We start from the raw sequence: 19,926 nt of genomic DNA on the forward strand, positions 1-19,926 counted from the left end.
TGAGATAACTGCCAAAGGGTAAGGATTTTCAAGAGCATTAGCTCTTCCTTCCCAGCTGAATGTGGCAATTATGAATTCAATTAGAGTGAAGCGGGTGATAAAACAGAGGATAAAAATGAGAGCAAGAGGCTATTTATTTAGAAATATCACAATATTGTTTGGTGAATAACTGTGAATGACTTGACTATCCTCAGCAATACAATGATCTAAGACAATCCCAAAGGACTGTTGATGAAACATACTATCAACCTCCAAAGAAAGAACTGAAGACTGAAGCATGCTGTCTTTCACTTTCATTTTTTAAAAATCGTCTTCTTGCAAAAAATGGCAAATATGGTAATGTTTTACATAATCACACATGTATAACCCATATCTGATTGCCACCTCAGGGAGGGGGGAGTGTAGGGAGGGAAAGAGGGTTAAAATTGAAACCCCAAAGTATAAGTAAAGATGTTTCTTATGCAAAACAAAAAGAGAAAAAGCATAGAAAATCCACAGGGAAGATAGGGAAATATGACTACATGTTTTTTTTTTTTCCTTAACGACTTACAGTTAAATCAAGATTATAAAATGGTTCTAAGGGTCATTGCCGTCTAGGACATTCCATTAGACGCTTTGGACTTTAGAAACTTCCAAAGGGGGCACACATGCATGCATGCACACACACACACACATAAACACACACACATGTCACTTTTAAAATCCTAGACGAGAATGACCTCTAATGTCTCTTTTAGCTCTAAACCTATAGGCCCAGATGCTCTGTATTGGAGGTATATCCATTAGAAGTTGTCCAAGCACTGATTCCTCAAGAGGTATTACACAAGGATAGAGCTAGGGGCTTGATAGAATTTTCTGTAAATTCTTTAGATAGTAAGAAATAGTGGAAAGAGTGTTGGCCTTGGAGTTTCTAGGTCTTTTCATTGCATGCTAACTTTACAAATCATTAACTTTTTTCTACTCTGATAATAAACATTCAGAGATAAGCATGTTCCTCTGAGGATGCTTAATTGCATCCTATTAATTTTATCATAAATTCCAATAGTATCATTATCTTTTATGTGATTATTTATTGTTTCTTTGATTTGCTCTATGATGCATTCCTGTTAAGAATTTTATTTTCCAAATTACATGTAAAAACAAACTTTGACATCAATTTTTTAAAACTTTGTGTCCCAACTTCTCTTCCTCCTTCCCTTCCGGACCCCCACCCCCCCCCCCAAGAGCTCAAGCAATTCAATATAAGTTATACATGAGTAGTCATGGAAAACATCTCCACATTAGTTAGATTGTGAGAGAAAACAGACAAAAAAAAAACCAGATTAAGGAACCATCAAAAAATTATGCTTCAATCTGTTTTCAGATACCATCACTTCTTTCTCTGTAGGTAGATTGCAATTTTCTTAAGTCCTTAAGAATTATATTGGATCATTGTATTGCTGAAAATACCCATGTCTTTCTCAGCAGATCATCTAACACTATTGCTTTTTTTTTGTATACAGTACATTTAACTCTGCTTCAGTTCATGTAGGTCTTTCCAGGTTATCTATGATTCATTCCTGGAATGAATATAGTCATAATTTTGTCTTCTTTTTGCTTTGCATCTTTTACTCATTTGTTCTTTATTATGTTAGTTATAGTCACGTTTACATTACTACAAATGATATATTGCAAACTAATAATCAGCAACATTATATAATAATTATATAAATATATATTACTAAATTTAATTGTATTTGTCTTCAAATAATGACTTATTTCTGATTCCATATATTTGACTATGTATTTTTATTTTTGCTTTTGTTTTGTTTTTGTGGGACAATGAGGGTTAAGTGACTTGCCCAGGATCATACAACTAGTAAGTGTCAAGTGTCTGAGGCTAGATTTGAACTCAGGTCCTCCTGAATCCAAGGTCAGTGCTTTATCCACTGTGCCACCTAGCTGCCACCTGATTATGGTCTCTTTGGAGGCTACCACATTATCTTTTTTTTGCAAGTAACATGGATTTTAAAAATATGTGTAATATCTAATATTCCCATTTATAAATGGCCACAATGAAGTCAATCTAATGTTTCCAACAACACATTTGATATTTCCCTTTTTGTTTATTTATTTATTTTCTTTGTTTAGACTTCTCCATGCTACAACACTTAGGTTCCAACCATTTCCCTGTAGGAATTAATACCAAGACATATGAACTTATCCTAAAGAAGTTGGTCACTTTATATATCCAAATCAAGACTTCTCTCCCTATCATTTGTTGCACATACACACACACACACACACATACATACATGCATACCAGACATACCTATTCCTAGGAATACAGATTTTATTAAAGCCAACTCCTTTATTTTAAAGTTGAGGTAACAGAAACCAAGAGAGAGGTAAAGTTATTTCATTTGGCCAGGGTCATGCAACTTATAAATATCAGAAATTGGACTCTTTTTTTTTTCTTTCAACTCCACTATACTATCCACTATGCATTATTCTACACACACACACACACACATATGTATATGTGCATATGTATATATACACATACATACACACATATATGTATATGTGCATATGTGTATATACACACATACATATATGTATATGTGCATATGTATATACATACATACACACACACACACACACACACACACACACACACATATATATATTTGTTTGGCAAGAGTCACAAACTCTCAGTCACCCCAGACAACACTCAAAGCTGATATAATATAGAAAAATTACTGCTTTGGGACCCTGAAGGAATTTTCCACATGGGGAGTTACATATATTGATGAAGTCACAAGCTCAGACAAATAAACACACACATGTACTATATACATTCAGCATCAAGGAATCTAGCCTGTATTTTTCCCTATTCTCTCCACTACTCCTTTTTATTGGAGGTATGACCTCGGATTCTGAAAGAATATGCCAACAGATAATATTTTGGGTCCTTGAAAGCTTTAATGATTTCAATCATAGACCTGATGATTGACAGTTGTGCCTGTCACCCTAAGTGTTAGAGATGGAAACTCTGACAATGTGACAGAGATATGGAAGGGCAGCATTTTTGTTGTTGTTTTCTTTATTATCATGAAACCCTTTAACAATCTGAATGGTTTTCTGGAGAAAACATTAGCATTTCAACCACCAGCATAATTTTCTTGGTTGCATGAAGGTAGAGCAGCATCCATGAAAGACTTCATTTTTGTGATCCACATTCTTCTCTCTGTCATTTCTACTCTTTCTCAAGTGAGGGAGAACAAGAACTTCTAGGGCCCCTGAGCAGAACCACAACTGAGCTCCTATTACTTTCCATGGATGTCAATTATACAATATAATAATAATCAGTAAAAGATTGCAGTAATAAAGTGAATATGATTGAATTCATGACTGATCCTGCCATAATTGGCATTTTTTCTTCCCCTTACATTCATGTTTATGTCACCAAAGAAAAGGTCCTGCCTCCTTTTCTCACAAAAGGCCAAATTATTGAACACGATACATTCCACATCCTAATTAGTGGGTTATTGGAATTTCTGCTGTTTCACATTTTTAGTTTCAGATTTACCATGGGGGGAAAATTGTAGTTCTGTTTTGAGAGTATTGCAATAAAATTTATTAAGTCTTTAAAGAAAGGTTATACCTGGTAAAAGACAAAGATAACTTTCTTTTTTTTTTCTTTTTTTTTTTTTTTTTGGTGAGGCAATTGGGGTTAAGTGACTTGCCCAGGGTCACACAGCTAGTAAGTGTCAAATGTTTGAGGCTGGATTTGAACTCAGGTACTCTTGACTCCAGGGCCAGTGCTCCATCCACTGCACCACCTAGCTGTCCCTCTTTCTTTTTTTTTGGTGTTTTTTTTTTTTTTTTTTTGCTGGGAAATGGGGGTTAAGTGACTTGCCCAGGGTCACAAAGCTAGTAAGTGTCAAGTGTCTGAGGCCGGATTTGAACTCAGGTACTCCTGAATTCAGGGCCGGTGCTTTACCACCCTCTTTCTTTTTTTAAAAGAATAATAGCCAGTATTTATAAAGCATTTTTAGGTCTGCAAAGTGTTCTATAAATATCATTTGATCCTTATAACAACCCTAGTATATAGGTGCTGTTTTTATATCCATTTTACAGATAGGCGTTAAGTCATTTGCCTATCGTCACAGAGCTAATGTGTTAAAGGCAAGATTTGAAATCATGTCTTCCTGACTTCAGGTCCAGCATTTCTCATCTATAGGTTTTTATATTTCATATAGATTATGGGAATGGCATGGATAGATTTTTACTCTAGGAAGTTCACAGTGATAGGTAAGTGAAAAGAGGACCAGATTGAAGACAGACTAGAAGCAGGGAGACTGACCAGCAGTATGATGTCAGAGGAGAGAAGGTTTGAATAGGAGAGATGTCATGAAGGTAATATCACCAGGACTTGGCAACAGATTGCATATGGGGAGGTAGAGGGAGTGAAGTATTGAGGTTAATACCTAGGTCATAAATACAGATGACTAGGAGGAAGATAATGACCCCCACAGTAATAGGAAGATGGGAGGGCTTAGGAAAAAGATGACGGGTTTTGTTTTGGACATGTTGAGTTGAATATGTCTACAGGAAACTCACCATGATCACTTTCATGCCTGACTTCACTGTTTTTGCCAGGACCCTATCATTCACCTTGTTTTCTTTTCATCCTAGAATCTTTCCTTTGCCTCATTTCCCAACCCCAATCAGCTGCAAAGTCCCGTTCATTCTACTCCCAAACTACCTCTTGTATATGCACCACACTCACCAGTCCCACCCATTACAGTCATAACCTTTAACCTGTCACATCTTCAGCTTAGGCTTATATGAGCATTTATCTACCTTGGCTATTTCTGCTTTCCACTCACTCAGTCAATCAATCAGCATTTATTTAGCACTCATCTTAGGAACTTAGGAACCATGGTAAGTGCTGGGAATGCAGGGGAAAGTAAAAACAGTCTTTTCCCTCAAGGAGCTCCCATTCTAATGGGTGTAACGATTGGAATGACGCCACCTGCTAGAGACTTACTGTAGAAGAGTTCTGCCAATGAAGCGAAGTTCTTTGAGGGCAAGACCAGGAGTCTTTTCTTTGGCGTCAGGAAGTGACTCGGGCTAGTGGGAGGAGGAAGGAAGAGACTGGCGCTCGCTCTCGCTCTCTTTCCTTTGGACTCTGGTGGAGAGCGGAGCTAGAAATGTGCTCTCCCTTTAATAGATAGGAATCTAGGCCTTTCTCTCTCTCTTTACCAAATTCTTGTTTTCCTTAATAAATGCTTAAAAGCCTAACTCTTGCTAAAGCTTATAATTTATTGGCGACCACTCATTAGATATTTTAGACAGACTAACTAGAATTTTGGCCCTTAACATGGGGAAGACAGCATACAGATAAATAGATACATAAATGGAGAGGAAAAGGCTGTAACAACAGAGTGGGGGTGGAAAAGGCCTCTTGAAGAAGATGGCATTTGAATTGAGTATGGAAGGAAAACAAAGATTCTAATGGGAAGGAAAGTCCTCTGAACATGAACTTTGAATCAGGATGACCTGAGTTCAAATCTTACCCTGATCCTTACTATGTGACCATGCAAATTAGTAGCAAATCTTTCTATGAACGTCAGTGTGCTCATCTCTGAAATGCGGGTAACGATATTGGTCAAAACAATTCCTTAGGGGTATTGTGAGACTCAAATGGGTTAATTAGTACTTGTACAATGCTTTACATAATTTAAAGGACTACAGACATATCTGCTCTTAGTAAATGTTTGATGGACTGTAATGAGTTGAGTTGAATTGCTAACAGATGACAAACCATAGCTTTGGAAGTAATCTGCAAAGCAAGATTGCCATATCATATTTCCTTCAGTAACAGAGTCTAGCTGCTATCTCATCCTTGCATGCAGAAGGGATGCAAGAACTTTCTTTCTGTTTCCTTTTCTTCTCTCAGATATGGCTAATGTGGGAATTTGTTTTATTTGACTAACCATCTTTGTTTCCAGGATTTTTTTTCCTTTTCCTCTCCCCAATTTTTTTTTTTTTTTGGAGAGACATTAGGGATAGGATTGCATCTAGAAAAAGAAAGAAGTAATTTGTTCATGCAAAGAAGGGAAGTCAGAAATAGTCATGGACAAGAAGGATAGCTTTGAAAGTTACATGTTGACTATATTGTTTAGTGCAAAATCTTCTTTTAATGATCTCTTATATCTTGTCAATGACATCTCATATGTAGAAGTGCTCATTTGAACTGGATTTTGTTAAGGAAAGAAGGAAGGAAGTAAAAGAGGAAGTCAAGAAGAAAAGAAGGAAGGAGGGAGGGAGAAGGGTAGGAGGGAAGTAGGAAAAGAGGGAGGGAAGAAGGGAGGGAAGGAGTGAAGAAGGGAAGGAGCAAAGGAGCGTAGAAGGGAAGGAGGGAAGGAGTGAGGGAAGGAAAGAAGACAGGGGTCTGAAGTCATTGTGTGAGCTTGGGCAGATCACAAGTTCTCTGGGCCTTCAGTTACTCATCTATAACATGAAATGACTAAACTAGATGGTCCCTAAGGTCCCTCCCAGCTATAACTTTCCATCTCATTTCCTCTCTGGGTTACTATGACTATATTGTACTACCTGGGCCGGGAAGGGTCAAGCTTCTATATCTGTCCCTGAAGGGAGACAATAGGCACATATGAAGAGCACGTAAACAAAGTGGTCCGGAAGTGCTATTCATAAACAAGGCTGTAAGTCAGCTCTTCTAAACTTCACACAGGCTCCCTTGTAAGAAAAGAGCAGCATTGCCTGCTTGCTGCTAGAATATTCATTGTCAATCCTTGTGGTCTCTGGAAGAACTTTAAAAATGGAAATGCTGAATCACACCAACAAGTGCTGTTGAAGACCTTCCAAGTCCTCCAAGTATGGCTGCCCTCGGGCAAAGCAGAACGCCAGGCCTATGAAAAGGACTGCCCACTTTTTTGTGCCAAGGAATGTTTACAGAGCCAAGGGTCAACTCAACCATCTCCTCAAGACTTGTAAAACTTCCTAAGCTTCTGGAATGTCATTTTTAGGTTTCCTAATATTAACATTTTAGATTTAAAAAGGTTGAAAGGGAAATTTTTTTGTGTTACTATATGGGGGAAAAATTAGAAAATGTTTACTGTAGCAGACATTACCTGAGGAACTCAGAGTGATTCTGATCAAAGGAGTGTGGCCAGACTATCCATATAATAAGAAGAGCTGCTATTTCTCTAGCCATGGACTTCTTAACTCTCTCTCTCCCTCTCTCATTTTCTCTCTTTCTCTGTCTCTCTGTCTCTCTGTCTCTCTGTCTCTGTCTCTGTCTCTCTCTCTCTCTCTCTCTCTCTCTTTCTTCTATCTACCTATCTATCTCTGTGTGTTTGATGGATATCTGTGGCAGTCTGATAAAGTCTATGAATCCTTCTGAGTATAAGCTAGCATTTAAGGTTTACAAAGGACTTTACAGGGGCTCATTTGACATGTTAATAGCAAGCCTTTAAAGACAGATATTATTATTATTATTATTATTATTATTATTATTATTATTATTATTATTATTCCCATTTTACAGGTGAGAAAACTGAGGTACAAGCAGGCTAAGCCAGTCTAGAAACAGGGGCCACTAAAACACACAAAGATATCTCTGCAGGCCATAAATTGACTTAGAAAACCACATAGTAACATTATTTCTGTTTTATTGTATTTTTATTTTATCTTGTTAAATATTTCACAATTCTATTTTAATCTGCTTTGGGCTGCACATTGGAGTGTTATGGGATATATGTGATCCATAGGGTATGTGTTTGATGCCTATGGGCTAAACAGTTTGCCCATGGTCACACAGCTATTATGTCATGGGTGGTATGTGAACCTAGGACTTTAGACTCCATATTCAAAACTTAATCTACCACACCATGGCATCTCTCCTGTTAGTCCCTCTTGTGTCCTGGGATTTATGATTCAGCTGCATGTTCTAGTTGGAAAACTCTGGATTTGGAGTTGAAAGATCCTCATTATGTTCATCACTACTTGTGTGATCTTGGGTTCTAGGTGTCACAGTGCCATTGCACCAGGTTTAGAATCAAGAAGACTCATCTTTCTGAATTCAAATGCAGCCTCAGATACATCCTAGTTTTGGGAGCCTGGGCAAGTCACTTAACCCTGTCTGCCTCAGTTCCTTATGTGTAAAATGAGCGGGAGAAGGAAACGGAAAACCATTCCAGTACTCTTGTCAAGAAAACTACAAATGGGATTATGAAGTCAGACATTACTGAACCAACTCAAGAACAAAACAAAAAATTTCCATCCTTTTTTAAAAGTCTAGACAGAGGGGCAGCTAGATGGCACAGTGGATAGAGCACCAGCCCTGGGATCAGAAGGATTTGAGTTCAAATTTGACCTCAGACACTTAACACTTACTAGCTGTGCAGCCCTAGGCAAGTCACTCAACCCCAGTTGCCTCACCAAAAAATTTTTTTAAAAAGTCTAGACAGTAATCAAAACAACATGTAATTTTTTAGGTATAAGTGGATGAAAAATAAGAATTTAAAGATATATATATATATATATATATAATATATGCATACATATAAGGAGTAAAGAAACCACAATATGAAGAAAAGTCAGTTATATTAAATTAAAATTTTAAACTAAATGTTGAAGACATAGAAGAAATAATTAATAATTGGCTCTAAATCTATGCCTGTAGACATTCATTCCTTTCCATGTAAATAGCTTTGTGATTTTAGCTGCCTTTTTGTTGGAAGGTAAGTTCACGACAAATTATGTTTTAAGTCTCCAAAGAGAGTCCCTGCTACACTTTCTCGCATTCTTTCCCTGTTTTATTTTCTTTAATGTGTCATGCAAATCACATTGTATTAGTGTCAAAGCAAAACAGAACACTTTCATTGATTTTGTTGTAAACCATATACAATTAGTGTTTTACAAAAACATTAGAAATAATGGCCTGGTTGAGATCTAAATGACCCCTCTGGAAAGACAAGTCATAGTTATCAGGAACTATCTACATGAATCTTGGGAAAACACCAAGACTCCAGTTAAGCATTCCATGGAATTTTGCCCTAGAATTGAAATGCTTTTGAGGTTCCACAATAATTACTTTGGCTTTCCAATTACTTCTATCTGAATAATAATACTATCCCTTGTTACTACTTAAAGAATTATGCTCTGATTATAACAACTCTTTTTGTATTGGCAAAGATTTGGAAATTAAGAGGATGCCCATCAATTAAAAAATGGCTTAACAAATTTTGGTGTATGGTTGAGATGGAATACTATTGTCCTATAAGAAATGTTGAGCAGGATGGTTTAAAAAAAAACACAGGTAGACTTACATGGACTAAAATAAAATTGTACACAGTAACAGCAATATTATATGATGATTAACTGTGAAGGATTTAGCTATTCTAAGCAATGCAATAATCCAAGACAATTCCAAATGGCTTAGATGAAAAATTATATCCACCTCCAGAGAAGGAATTGATAGAATCTCAATGCAGATCAAAGGATACTACTTTTTAAAAAATGTTCTTTATTTTTGTTTTCATGACTGATATGTACAATCTTTATCAAATTCCTTGCCTTCTCAATGAGGTGGAAGAGGAAGGGACTTATGTCACTCAGATAATAATGTCAGAGATAGGATTCAAACCTACATCTCTTGGTTTCAATTGAATGATGCATCATGGGGAAAATTTCAGTCCAGACTGAAAGGCAGTAAAGGAGGCATTATGACAAAAAACTTCTGCCCTTTAGTAATCAGTGTTACAAAGCAGGAAATGAACTTTCAGGTCATCTTCTCAAACTGCCTTATTTTATAGATCAAAAACCAGAAAACCAAAGTGTGGAGATGTTAAATGCTTTGGACTAGGTAATAGCCAGCAGAGCTGGGTATTGAACACGGGTTCCTTGATATCATCCAGCAAAATCTAGACCCTCCAAACAGTTCCTGGAGAAAACATTGCTTTCCCAAAATAGATTTTGATCAAAAGAAAATAAATAGCTTCATTTTTAATAAATAAAACGTTCATTTTGAGTATCAGGACTTGAGTAAAAAATGTAAAAGGAATAGATCTTCAATATTTCTATCGTATATGACTGAGTTCATGGAATAAGGAAGGTAAATCTGGGAATGCCCTTTAGTCTCATGCACTCACCTGAATCAGTCGCTGTAATCAACAAGACACACTTCTCCTTTGTTTCTCTATCTAGGCTCTGTATCACTTTGAGTTCACCACTGGCTGAGAGTATGAAAGCATCATCTTCATTCCCACCAATGAGTGTGTAAGTCAGTTTGCTGTTGGAGCCTTGGTCATCATCTCTTGCTACAACCTACAAGAAGGAACATGTAAGACAGCTAATAGAGGGGCAGGGAGTGGGGGAAGGGAGGAAGTAGAGAAGAAAGGAATGCTGTAATTGAGGATGCAGGGATCTATCCTGAATAAAAAAAAAGAAAACAAACTTTGTAACCAGAGGGGTTGTGAGAATCGAATAGAATAAAGGATGTAAAAAAAATGCACTGTCAAAACTTTAAATGCTGTATAAATACCAATTAATAACTACTATTGCTATTATTAAAATTAATATAAATTATTTAATATTATCATCATCATTATTAATTGTTCTACATTCACCAGTGTGCTGATGACTTCATTCTCAGAGCCTTTTAGTACCCTTTGACTGAGCTCAAGCCATGTTCATAGAGCAAAACTCCACTTTCCACCTGGTGGTTTCAACTCCATGGAACAAGCTTTTCCTCTCAGGACATCTCCTATCTTCTAAATTCACCAGTGTGCTGCTAACTCGTCTTGATTGACATCATCTCTTTCAGTCTCTCCTCCCTTCTGTCTGAAGGGCTAGAGGGCAGAGTATGAAACTCTTCCCAATTCCTTCCTTTATAGAGGGCAGAAACTGGACTCTCGGATTACTACATTTTACATCTGCTTCCCTGCTTCAGTGAAACTCCACATAACAAGGTACACTGCCCACTCCCTACTCGGTACCCCCTGGTGTCCCTCAAAACAGAACTCTCAGGGGGAAAAGGTATATAACATACATTTTAAAGTTTAATCTAAAGTATTAATGCCTTTTTAAATCAATACAATCCACAATAAAACAAGTCCTGATTTGTTCCATTTGCCAATTTTTGAATGTTCATGCCAAAGGTTTGACAATTAGGGGTTAGAGCTGATTCTAGCACATCCCTTATTTAAATCTATAAACAAAATTGCTGGGTATTTTCTAGTAGAATGTTATATACATATATATATACACACACATACATGATATATTTGAATATTAGATATAAAATATATAGAATAGTATATATGGAATAGTCTATATATACACAAATATATGTGCATGTGTATCTATATGTGTATGTGTGTGTATATGTGTATGTGTATATGTATGTATATGTGTATGTGTGTTATGCCTTGAAGGCAGAGATCATTTGATTTGGGGCTCTGTACATGAAGTGCCTAGTACAGTTTGTTGTTTAGAGTCAATGTTAATAAATCTGTTCAATTGAATTAATTTAATTTTAATTGAATCTTATTTAGAACTGAAGTTCTTATCTATCATTTTCAAAAACCTACAGTCAGAGAAATATATAGATGTGGTTTATTATGTGTGTATATACAGATATAGATATGTACAATCTATATATTAATATTTATATGTTTATATGCATACAGACATATATACACATATACATATGCATGCACATACACACATATGCGGGGAAGAAGATAAAATAATAAGGGATTTTTAAATGGACTCTTTTAAAAGACTAATTGATTCTATCTCACCTAGGATGGAAAGGAAGAACTCATGACCCTGTCTCCCTCATATTTGACATGGGAGCTTTCACCAACTCCATTCCCTAATCCAACCAGTTAACCCCTCTTAGGCAACCTGGTAACCACTGCCCCACCTCCACTCTCAGGAGTTCACCATATTAATGCCAAACTTTGTTCAGACACCTGATTGGCTTAGTGCACTGAACTCAAGAGAAATACCAGCTATAACCTCCCAAGTAACTGGGCGTATAGGACTCTGTTAACCATGTTGGCCACAAGTAGACTTGTTTTTATATGCGTGGAAAAAATTGCCTTAAAATAAAAATACTAATAATTGCCTTATTTCAGTGTACAGACCTGAAGAATTGTCTTTGGCAGGGTTCCTAGATTCTCGGGGACATTGATGGAATATGGTGACAGCTCAAAAACAGGAACAAAATCATTGATATCCAAGAGAATAATGTCCACGGTGGTGGTGTCCATCCTGGGGCTGCTGCCCCGATCTGCTGACTGAACAGTTAATGAGTAAGTAGGTTTCTTCTCACGATCCAAAGGCTTAGCTACCGAGAGCATCCCTGTCACAGAGTCAATTCTAAACTCATGGTTTTCATTTCCACTGAGGAGGGAATAGCGAACCTGCCCATTGGTTCCTTCATCTCCGTCGACAGCATAGACTTGTACTATGTCAGTCCCAGTCAATGTGTTTTCATTAATTTCCACTTTATAAAGGGCCTGTGCAAAAACGGGGTTGTTGTCATTGATATCAAGGATGATGATAGCCACTTCCGTGGATGAAGACAGAGGTGGTTGACCTTTGTCAGTTGCTACCACGGTGAGAGTGTAATTGGACACCTCTTCCCTGTCTAGCTCTCCCGTGAGTCTCACTTCTCCATCAATGGTCCCAATGCTGAACTTGCTTCCCAAAGGATTCAGGAGAGTGTATTCAATATAGCTGTTGGGCCCACTGTCTTGGTCAGTTGCCTGAGCTTTGAACACGACAGTATCTGTGGGGGTGTTTTCTGGAACGTAGGTCAGTTTGGGGGAAATGAAAGTTGGGGCATTATCATTGACATCCAGTAGAATTATAGACACTTGGGCTGTGCTGGTGTAGCTAGAGGCTGAAGGGAGGGGCATATCATGGACCTGAATTACCAGGTTGTAGAAGGATTGACTTTCCCGGTCCAAAGTCTGCCTGATTTTTAGAATCCCATTCTTGTCAACAGTAAACTGACCGAGGCTGTCCCCTGAGGTGATGCTGTAAGACAACTGGGAGTTAAGCCCTGAAAGGGGAAAAAAAGAGGAAAAAAATGACTTCCCTTCAAAGATGTTAACACGAGTTATAATAAATGTCAGTGGTTATTTTTGTATTCTTGTTAAATTCTGAACCAAGAATAATAACAGAGTTGAATAACTGAGTATCTCCACTAAATATGTCCATAAATAAAGTAGCTATATGCTATATTATGCTCCCAGGAGACGTGCATTACTCAGGTCTATATGTCACTCTAGTTACTATGGTGTTTAAACACTATTAATAATTTCCAATAAATAAGGGAGAGGGGAAAAAAACAGCCCAGAGTAAAAAAAAAATTCTAACTACAATCTTCTTTAGCTCTATGATCATGGAAAGGCCACTTGACCTTGGTTTACTCATCTTTAAAATGGGGATAATAATACCCATAGTACCAATTTTATAAGATTGTAATGAGGTTCAAAGAGATAGCATATATGGCCCTTTATGTAGCTATACAATGTTAATAGAAGGCATGGAACAATCTCAGTGATTTCAGTCTGACACATCTTGAGGGATGTTGTATGCCATTAGTCATCAATGTTTTTAAGCTTTTTAAATACATCTAAGAAATGGCCTTCAGGGGGCAGCTAGGTAGCACAGTGGATAGAGCACCGGCCTTGGAGTCAGGAGTAACTGAGTTCAAATCTGGCCTCAGACATTTGACACTTACTAGCTGTGTGACCCTGGGCAAGTCACTTAACCCCAATTGCCTCACCAAAAAAAAAGCTAAAAATTCCCTTAACATAAAATTGGGAAAAAAAGAAAGAAATGGCTTTGAGAAAATTATTTCCCTCTCAAGTAAAATTTTATATAGTCAAAGCATTTTAAATGTCTTCTTTGAATTAAATGATAATAGTAAAATTATACTTTAAAGTACTTTTTTTACATTACAAAACTTCTTCCTTAACATCATTTACCAATTTGTTATTATGTAGACCATGTTGCAATGTGTCTTGTTTTGAAGGTATTTCGGAATGAAGTATTTTGTTTCAAATAATTTTAGAAATGAAGGTTGTGAGAACCTGACCTGTGTTTGCATTTATACAGGAACTTCCTAGATCAAAAAACTTCATCCCTCAATGGAAGTTGATACTTCTCTGTAACTGAGTCCTAGACAGTTGCCTACAACTTGAGTTTATGTGACCTGCCCAGGGTCACAGAACTAGTATGTGTCATGGGCAAGACTTGAATTCGGGTCTCCCTGAATCTGAGGGTGCTTCTCTATCTACTACTCCCTAGCTGCCTCTCTTTTTACAAATGAAACCTAATTAGTATTGATGGATCACCAATAAGAGTATATAGTTCATCTAATTCTTCTGCTAAGAAAAGGAAGCAGTTGAACTAATGGTGGGATGGTTGGGGGAAGAGACACTATGCTATAGAAGAAAGAGTACTACATTTGGAATTAGTTGGTCTGAGTTCAAATCCTGTGTCTGTCTTTTATTTCTTATGTCATCTTAAGTAAATCCCTTAGCTTCTCTGTGCCTCAGTATCCCTTTCCTTAAAAGGACAGGATTTGATTAAGTGACTTCTTAGGCCCCTTCGAGGCTTAAACGAGCCCATGGAAACATGATAAGTTAATTTTTCATTGGACATTATAAGGATTATAGGCAGAAATTGAATCCTTGTCAATTCACACCCAGGGCTGAATTTTTCTCCCGAGCTTCTGAGGCCAGAGCTGCTTGATTTTAAGGATAAAATAGAACTCGGCATGGGGCCTTGAACCACCATACAAATCAAATTCTGGGTGATCCCACCAAAAATAACAGGTCTAAATCTTAGAGGCTAAAACACAACGACTCACACTTTCCTGAAAGACAGATGTGATTAGCATTTCAACAGCCGACTTCCGCTTAAATACCACCTTAATCCAACAATCCGCTCCAACTAACACTGATTAAGTGCCTACTATGTGCAAGACACAGTAGAATCTGGGTAGGTGAAGAAGAAACAGAATCAATTGTCCCTGACTTTGCCATTCCTGACATTTTACTTAGGAGGTGATACGAACAGGGAAAAGGGTTGGCATACATTTGACCAGATATATAAACGCAAGAAAATTTAAGGATGGAGACATAACTAACAACTTGGAGAATTAGGAATTATAAATGTCTTTCTCTTCTCGGTCTCTGTTTTTGTACATCTGTCATGCCTCATATACCACCTGTTCCCTATTCCACTCCCTAGCTAGGCATGCCATTACACTTCATTTTATTCTAGTTTGGAACCATTTGTAACCTTTCCCAACTCCCAAGACATCCTCTTTAGCATCCTTTCTTTCTCTAATCAGCAAATTAATTGGTTTTCCCTGCCTCAGTATACCCTTTCCCTTAACAGAATTTTGCCTGTTCATGAATGTATACATATACACGTGTGTGTATGTATATACATATATATGTATATTTGTATATAACACATGTGTATATACATATAGGAGTAGCATATATTAATATAATTGCCCCATAAGCTAATAAAGGTATTTTCCATTAAAAAGTTAAATAATATGTTTAAGATTAAACTAGTAGACTCAGATTTTGGCCATTGACGTATACTTGTTGGCTTATGAAATGATAGGGCCTCATGCCTCAGGCTTGATCAGCTGACCATCATGGACAACATAGATGTAGGGAAGCTCAGCTCAACATTAATCACTGCCAAATTCTTATTGAAAATCCATTCCCTGCCATAGATCCTCTTGTAACTACTGGATGATCTATGAGCACCACATTTCGTTATAATCTTACACTTGAAGCACCATATAGAACCTTGGACTTGAAATCAGAAAGACTTGGGCTCAAATCCTATCTCAGGCACATTTTACCTGTGTGACCTTGAACAAGTAACCGACTCTCTGGGCCACAGTTGGATACATGAAATGAGGAAGCTGGATTTGACAGCTTCTATGGGCTCTTATGGCTCTAAATGTACTGATCTATGAGTCTATAATCAACCTGAGTCTACAGCCTATCTTACAGTCGATGAATTTGTGGGATGGGCTAAATTTCCATTTTTATGTCATAATATTGGCAAATACATATTTTCATACACTTTGTTTATCCATTGTGGATGATATGATCAAACTTTTTCCCACTTTTGGGTATCTATGGAGGAAGCACTGCAGTGTTCTGCTGCTTAAAGTAATTAAGACAATGCTGTCTTTATTGGGGTGGGGTGGGGTTTCAGGGCAGTGCAGGTTAAGTGACTTACCTAGAGTCACACAGCTAGTAAGTGTCAAGTGTCTGAGATTCGATTTGAACTCAGGTCCTCCTGAACCCAGGACCAGTGCTTTATCCACTGTGCCACCTAGCTGCCCCCAATGTTGTCTTTTAGTGGGACAGTTTGGGAGAATCTTACCATTAATAGAGAATCCATCTTTTGTTTGAAATATTGCCAGGACTCATTTATGGGAGGTCAGTAGTTTGAGCTAAGGGGACTTAGAAATCAACTAGTTCCATTTTATTGATGAGATCCAGAGACATATTGCTTGCCTTATGTCCCATGGGATTACAATTCAAATCCTGGCCCAAATATAACAACATACACAACTTTCTTTTTTTACATTGTACCATGGTCCTTCACCATTAACAATTGATCCTCAGAGTATGTAATTTAAGTGTACAGAAGGGAGAGACTTTTTTTTTTTTTTAGTGAGGCAATTGGGGTTAAGTGACTTGCCCAGGGTCACACAGCTAGTAAGTGTTAAGTGTCTGAGGCCGGATTTGAACTCAGGTACTCCTGACTCCAGGGCCAGTGCTCTATCCACTGCGCCATCTAGTTGCCCCAAGAGACCTTTTTGACAATGAGCTGGTTCTAGAACTGAGTAGAAAGACTTTGGAGTGGATTACTTAAGGGACTTTTCCAACTCCCCTAATGGTCCCAAACAACTCTTGTCACAACTGGAAAACTCAATGGCATCTTTGTTCTCTTGTCCACACTACATGATTGCTACTCATTTTATGATGCTATCTTGGAAGAATCAAAAATATGAATCACCCAAAGGTCGACAGAGGATTATGGTTTGTGAAAGTCATGTGACAGTAAGAAAGAGATTCCCAGGCATGGAAAACACATATAAGATTACTTATTATTTTGGTCATATGAGTTTTGAGATGCGAGATAGTATGGACCTAAGGAATAGATGTTAGATCCTGGAACTTTCCCCAGAACCTGGAGACTTCCCAGTCTGGAACATCTCTCTATCATTGCAGCACCCTTCTGACACTGATGATTTTTTTCGAGGGGGTGGGGGGGGCGGAGTCTCCATTCTGGGGACAGACTCAGATCAGTCATAGTTTGTTCCCCTAGAAATGATTCTGAGAATTTGACATGATGTCTCTACTTGGGTGCCTTTTCCCCAATCCCCCTCCCCTCTCCATCTTCTTCTTATGTTTTCTCTCAGCAGAATGGAAGCTCTTAGAGGGGAGGGCCTCCTTATGTTATTTACTTGTATCTGTATTGCTAGTACTTAGCACATTTCCCAGCACGTAATATTCACCCAATAAATGCTTGTTGTTTAGACTAGGAAATGAGGTCGATCTTAGTTTAAATTCTTCTCTTATGCCCATAAGCTATGACCACGGCTAAGACTCTGAATCCCTTTCCCCATTAATATGTGTTGTACTGACTGTATAGGGCTGTTGAGGATCAAATGAGAAAAATAAAGCATGTCAGGCATTTTGAAAAAATGCTATAAAAATGTCAGCCATTTGTATTATTGAAGCAGAAGAAGGTTTGGGCAGGCACCCCCAAGAGAAACAGCAACATGCAAAGAAGCCTATAAAAAAGCTCATTATATTTCCAAGCTGTCTGTGTTTAGGTAGATGGTCACAACTTATCCTCAGAATGAATATATGACCATTGGCTACGAAAGATGGCCACCCTGACACAGGCATAAATGAATTCATTTGGAACCCTCGGATAGATTGATAGTACTCTTTCTATTTTACTGTTTTGCTTCAAGCTGTGTAGTAGGTTTCTGTTGTGAAAACAAATAATAAAATGGTAAAAAAGAAAAATTGTCGACATTATTTAAACCAACTGGTGTTGGATTCTTGAAGACAAGAGTCAGAAGAGCTGGTTTCAAATTCCACCTCTTCTATTTAACCTTAGATCACCTTTGGCAAGTGTCTTTGCTTTTCTGGGCCTCAGTCTCTTCTTCTGTAAGATGAGGGGTCTTGAGGACCCCTTCCAGATTTCTATCTATGCTGCTGTGTACATGTCCATGATTAAGTAAGGCCTTTAGAGTTGTTGATATTCAACTAGCATTTATCAAGTGCCTGTTACATGCCAGGCATTGTGCTAAGTACTAAGGATACAAAGAAATTAAAACAACCACAAGATAATCCCTTGTTCTCAAGGAGCTCACCATCAAATGGGGGAGAAAACATGCAAACCACTATGGAAAAGCAAACCACAGACATATACATTGGAGGTAATTGACAGAGGAAAGTTCCTAGGATTTATATTTTTTTTCAGGCAATCAGGGTTAAATGACTTGCCCAGGGTCACACATCCAGTAAGTAAGGCTGGATTTGAACTTTGGTCCTCTTGACTCCAAGGCCGGTGCTCTATCCATTGTACCACCTAGCTACCCCTTGGTTTAGAACTATAAAAGAACTTAGAATGAACCTAGTCCAAATCCAGGAATACACAGAAAAACAAACTAATGTCCAGAAAGATGATGACCTGCCCTCAGTCACATAAAAACAAGTTACAAAGGCAGTCTTAGGACCTAGTCTTCCAAATTGTGCTCTTTCCACTAACTAGACCATGCAGAAAATGATTTGCCTGGTGTTTCCAGGCTAAGCAGCAGGCCTTCTTGTATCAGAACATCACTGGCTCAAACTCTAAGGCCCCCTTCCAGCTCTACCCTTACAATCTTACAATCCCAAACTACTTCACCTCTATGTGTCTCACTTTTCTCATCTGTAAAATGAGGGTGTTGGACTCCATCTTTATGATGTTTCCTTGCTCTATTGATGATCCTATGAATCTAAAACTGAAATCATTCATTAGGAGGGACAAACTGAATCTCTTCAATCACTGGATTTCAAAGAAATGACATCACTAAGCAACTCTGGTCATGGGACTAACGCACGACCTGTGTGCTATTGGGCAAATCACCTTTCCTCTGTGGACTTTAGTTTCCTTATTTGTGAAAAGGGAGCTTAGATTAAATGATCTCCAAGATATGTTTGGTCAAAAACCTAAGCTCTATCATCTGATATCACTCATGTCAGGAATGTGTTCTCTGCCTCATAGACTCTAGCTTCTTTCAAAGCAAAGCGCAGGTGCTACCTCCTACCAAACATGTTTCCTGACACCTCACTATCTCTCTCTTGGGAAAATATTTCAGATACAATTAAAAAAATATTGGTATATAAGTTTTATGGCCCCAATAAAATATAAGCTCATTGAAGGCTTAAACTATTTTGTTTTTGTATCATCAGGGCTTGGCACTGAGACTTGTCCATATGAGGCACTTAATATTTTTATTAGTACTTAGATTTTGCTAAATTGAATGGAAATGATAACAATAGCCAGATCAAAGGATAGAGCCACTTTGGAAAGAGCCAAAGCAGCCATGCATGGAGTCAGAAATTGCTATTTTGCTTCACTTGGGGTTACATTAGGTTATGAATACAAACACCAAAATAAATGGCAAGGGAGAAAGGAATTCCCTGCATTTGAATCACATTTGTTCAAGCAAGCGACTTTAGAAGCTGCACTAATTAAAGAAAGAGGCTGGGAGAAAGTCAACCAGTGGAGAATGCTTCATAAAATTCTCCATTTCCATATAAGGAAGAGTCAACAAAGGCATCGAAT

General features: G+C 37.8%; 1 protein-coding gene across 2 annotated transcripts in view; it reads right to left on the reverse strand.

Moving 5' to 3' along the window:
• Positions 1-19,926, reverse strand: part of FAT4 (FAT atypical cadherin 4) — a 238,439-nt gene that overhangs the window by 88,395 nt on the left and 130,118 nt on the right. For both annotated transcript variants that reach the window (XM_043973167.1, XM_043973166.1), the window contains exons 5-6: positions 12,165-13,087; positions 10,164-10,338 (exon numbers count right to left, since the gene is read on the reverse strand). In XM_043973167.1, coding sequence (XP_043829102.1) covers positions 10,164-10,338; positions 12,165-13,087 — 1,098 coding nt within the window. The remainder of the gene's footprint in view (positions 1-10,163; positions 10,339-12,164; positions 13,088-19,926) is intronic.

The sequence above is a fragment of the Dromiciops gliroides genome, chromosome 6 (genome assembly GCF_019393635.1).
Source record: "Dromiciops gliroides isolate mDroGli1 chromosome 6, mDroGli1.pri, whole genome shotgun sequence".
Taxonomy (NCBI): Eukaryota; Metazoa; Chordata; class Mammalia; order Microbiotheria; family Microbiotheriidae; genus Dromiciops; species Dromiciops gliroides.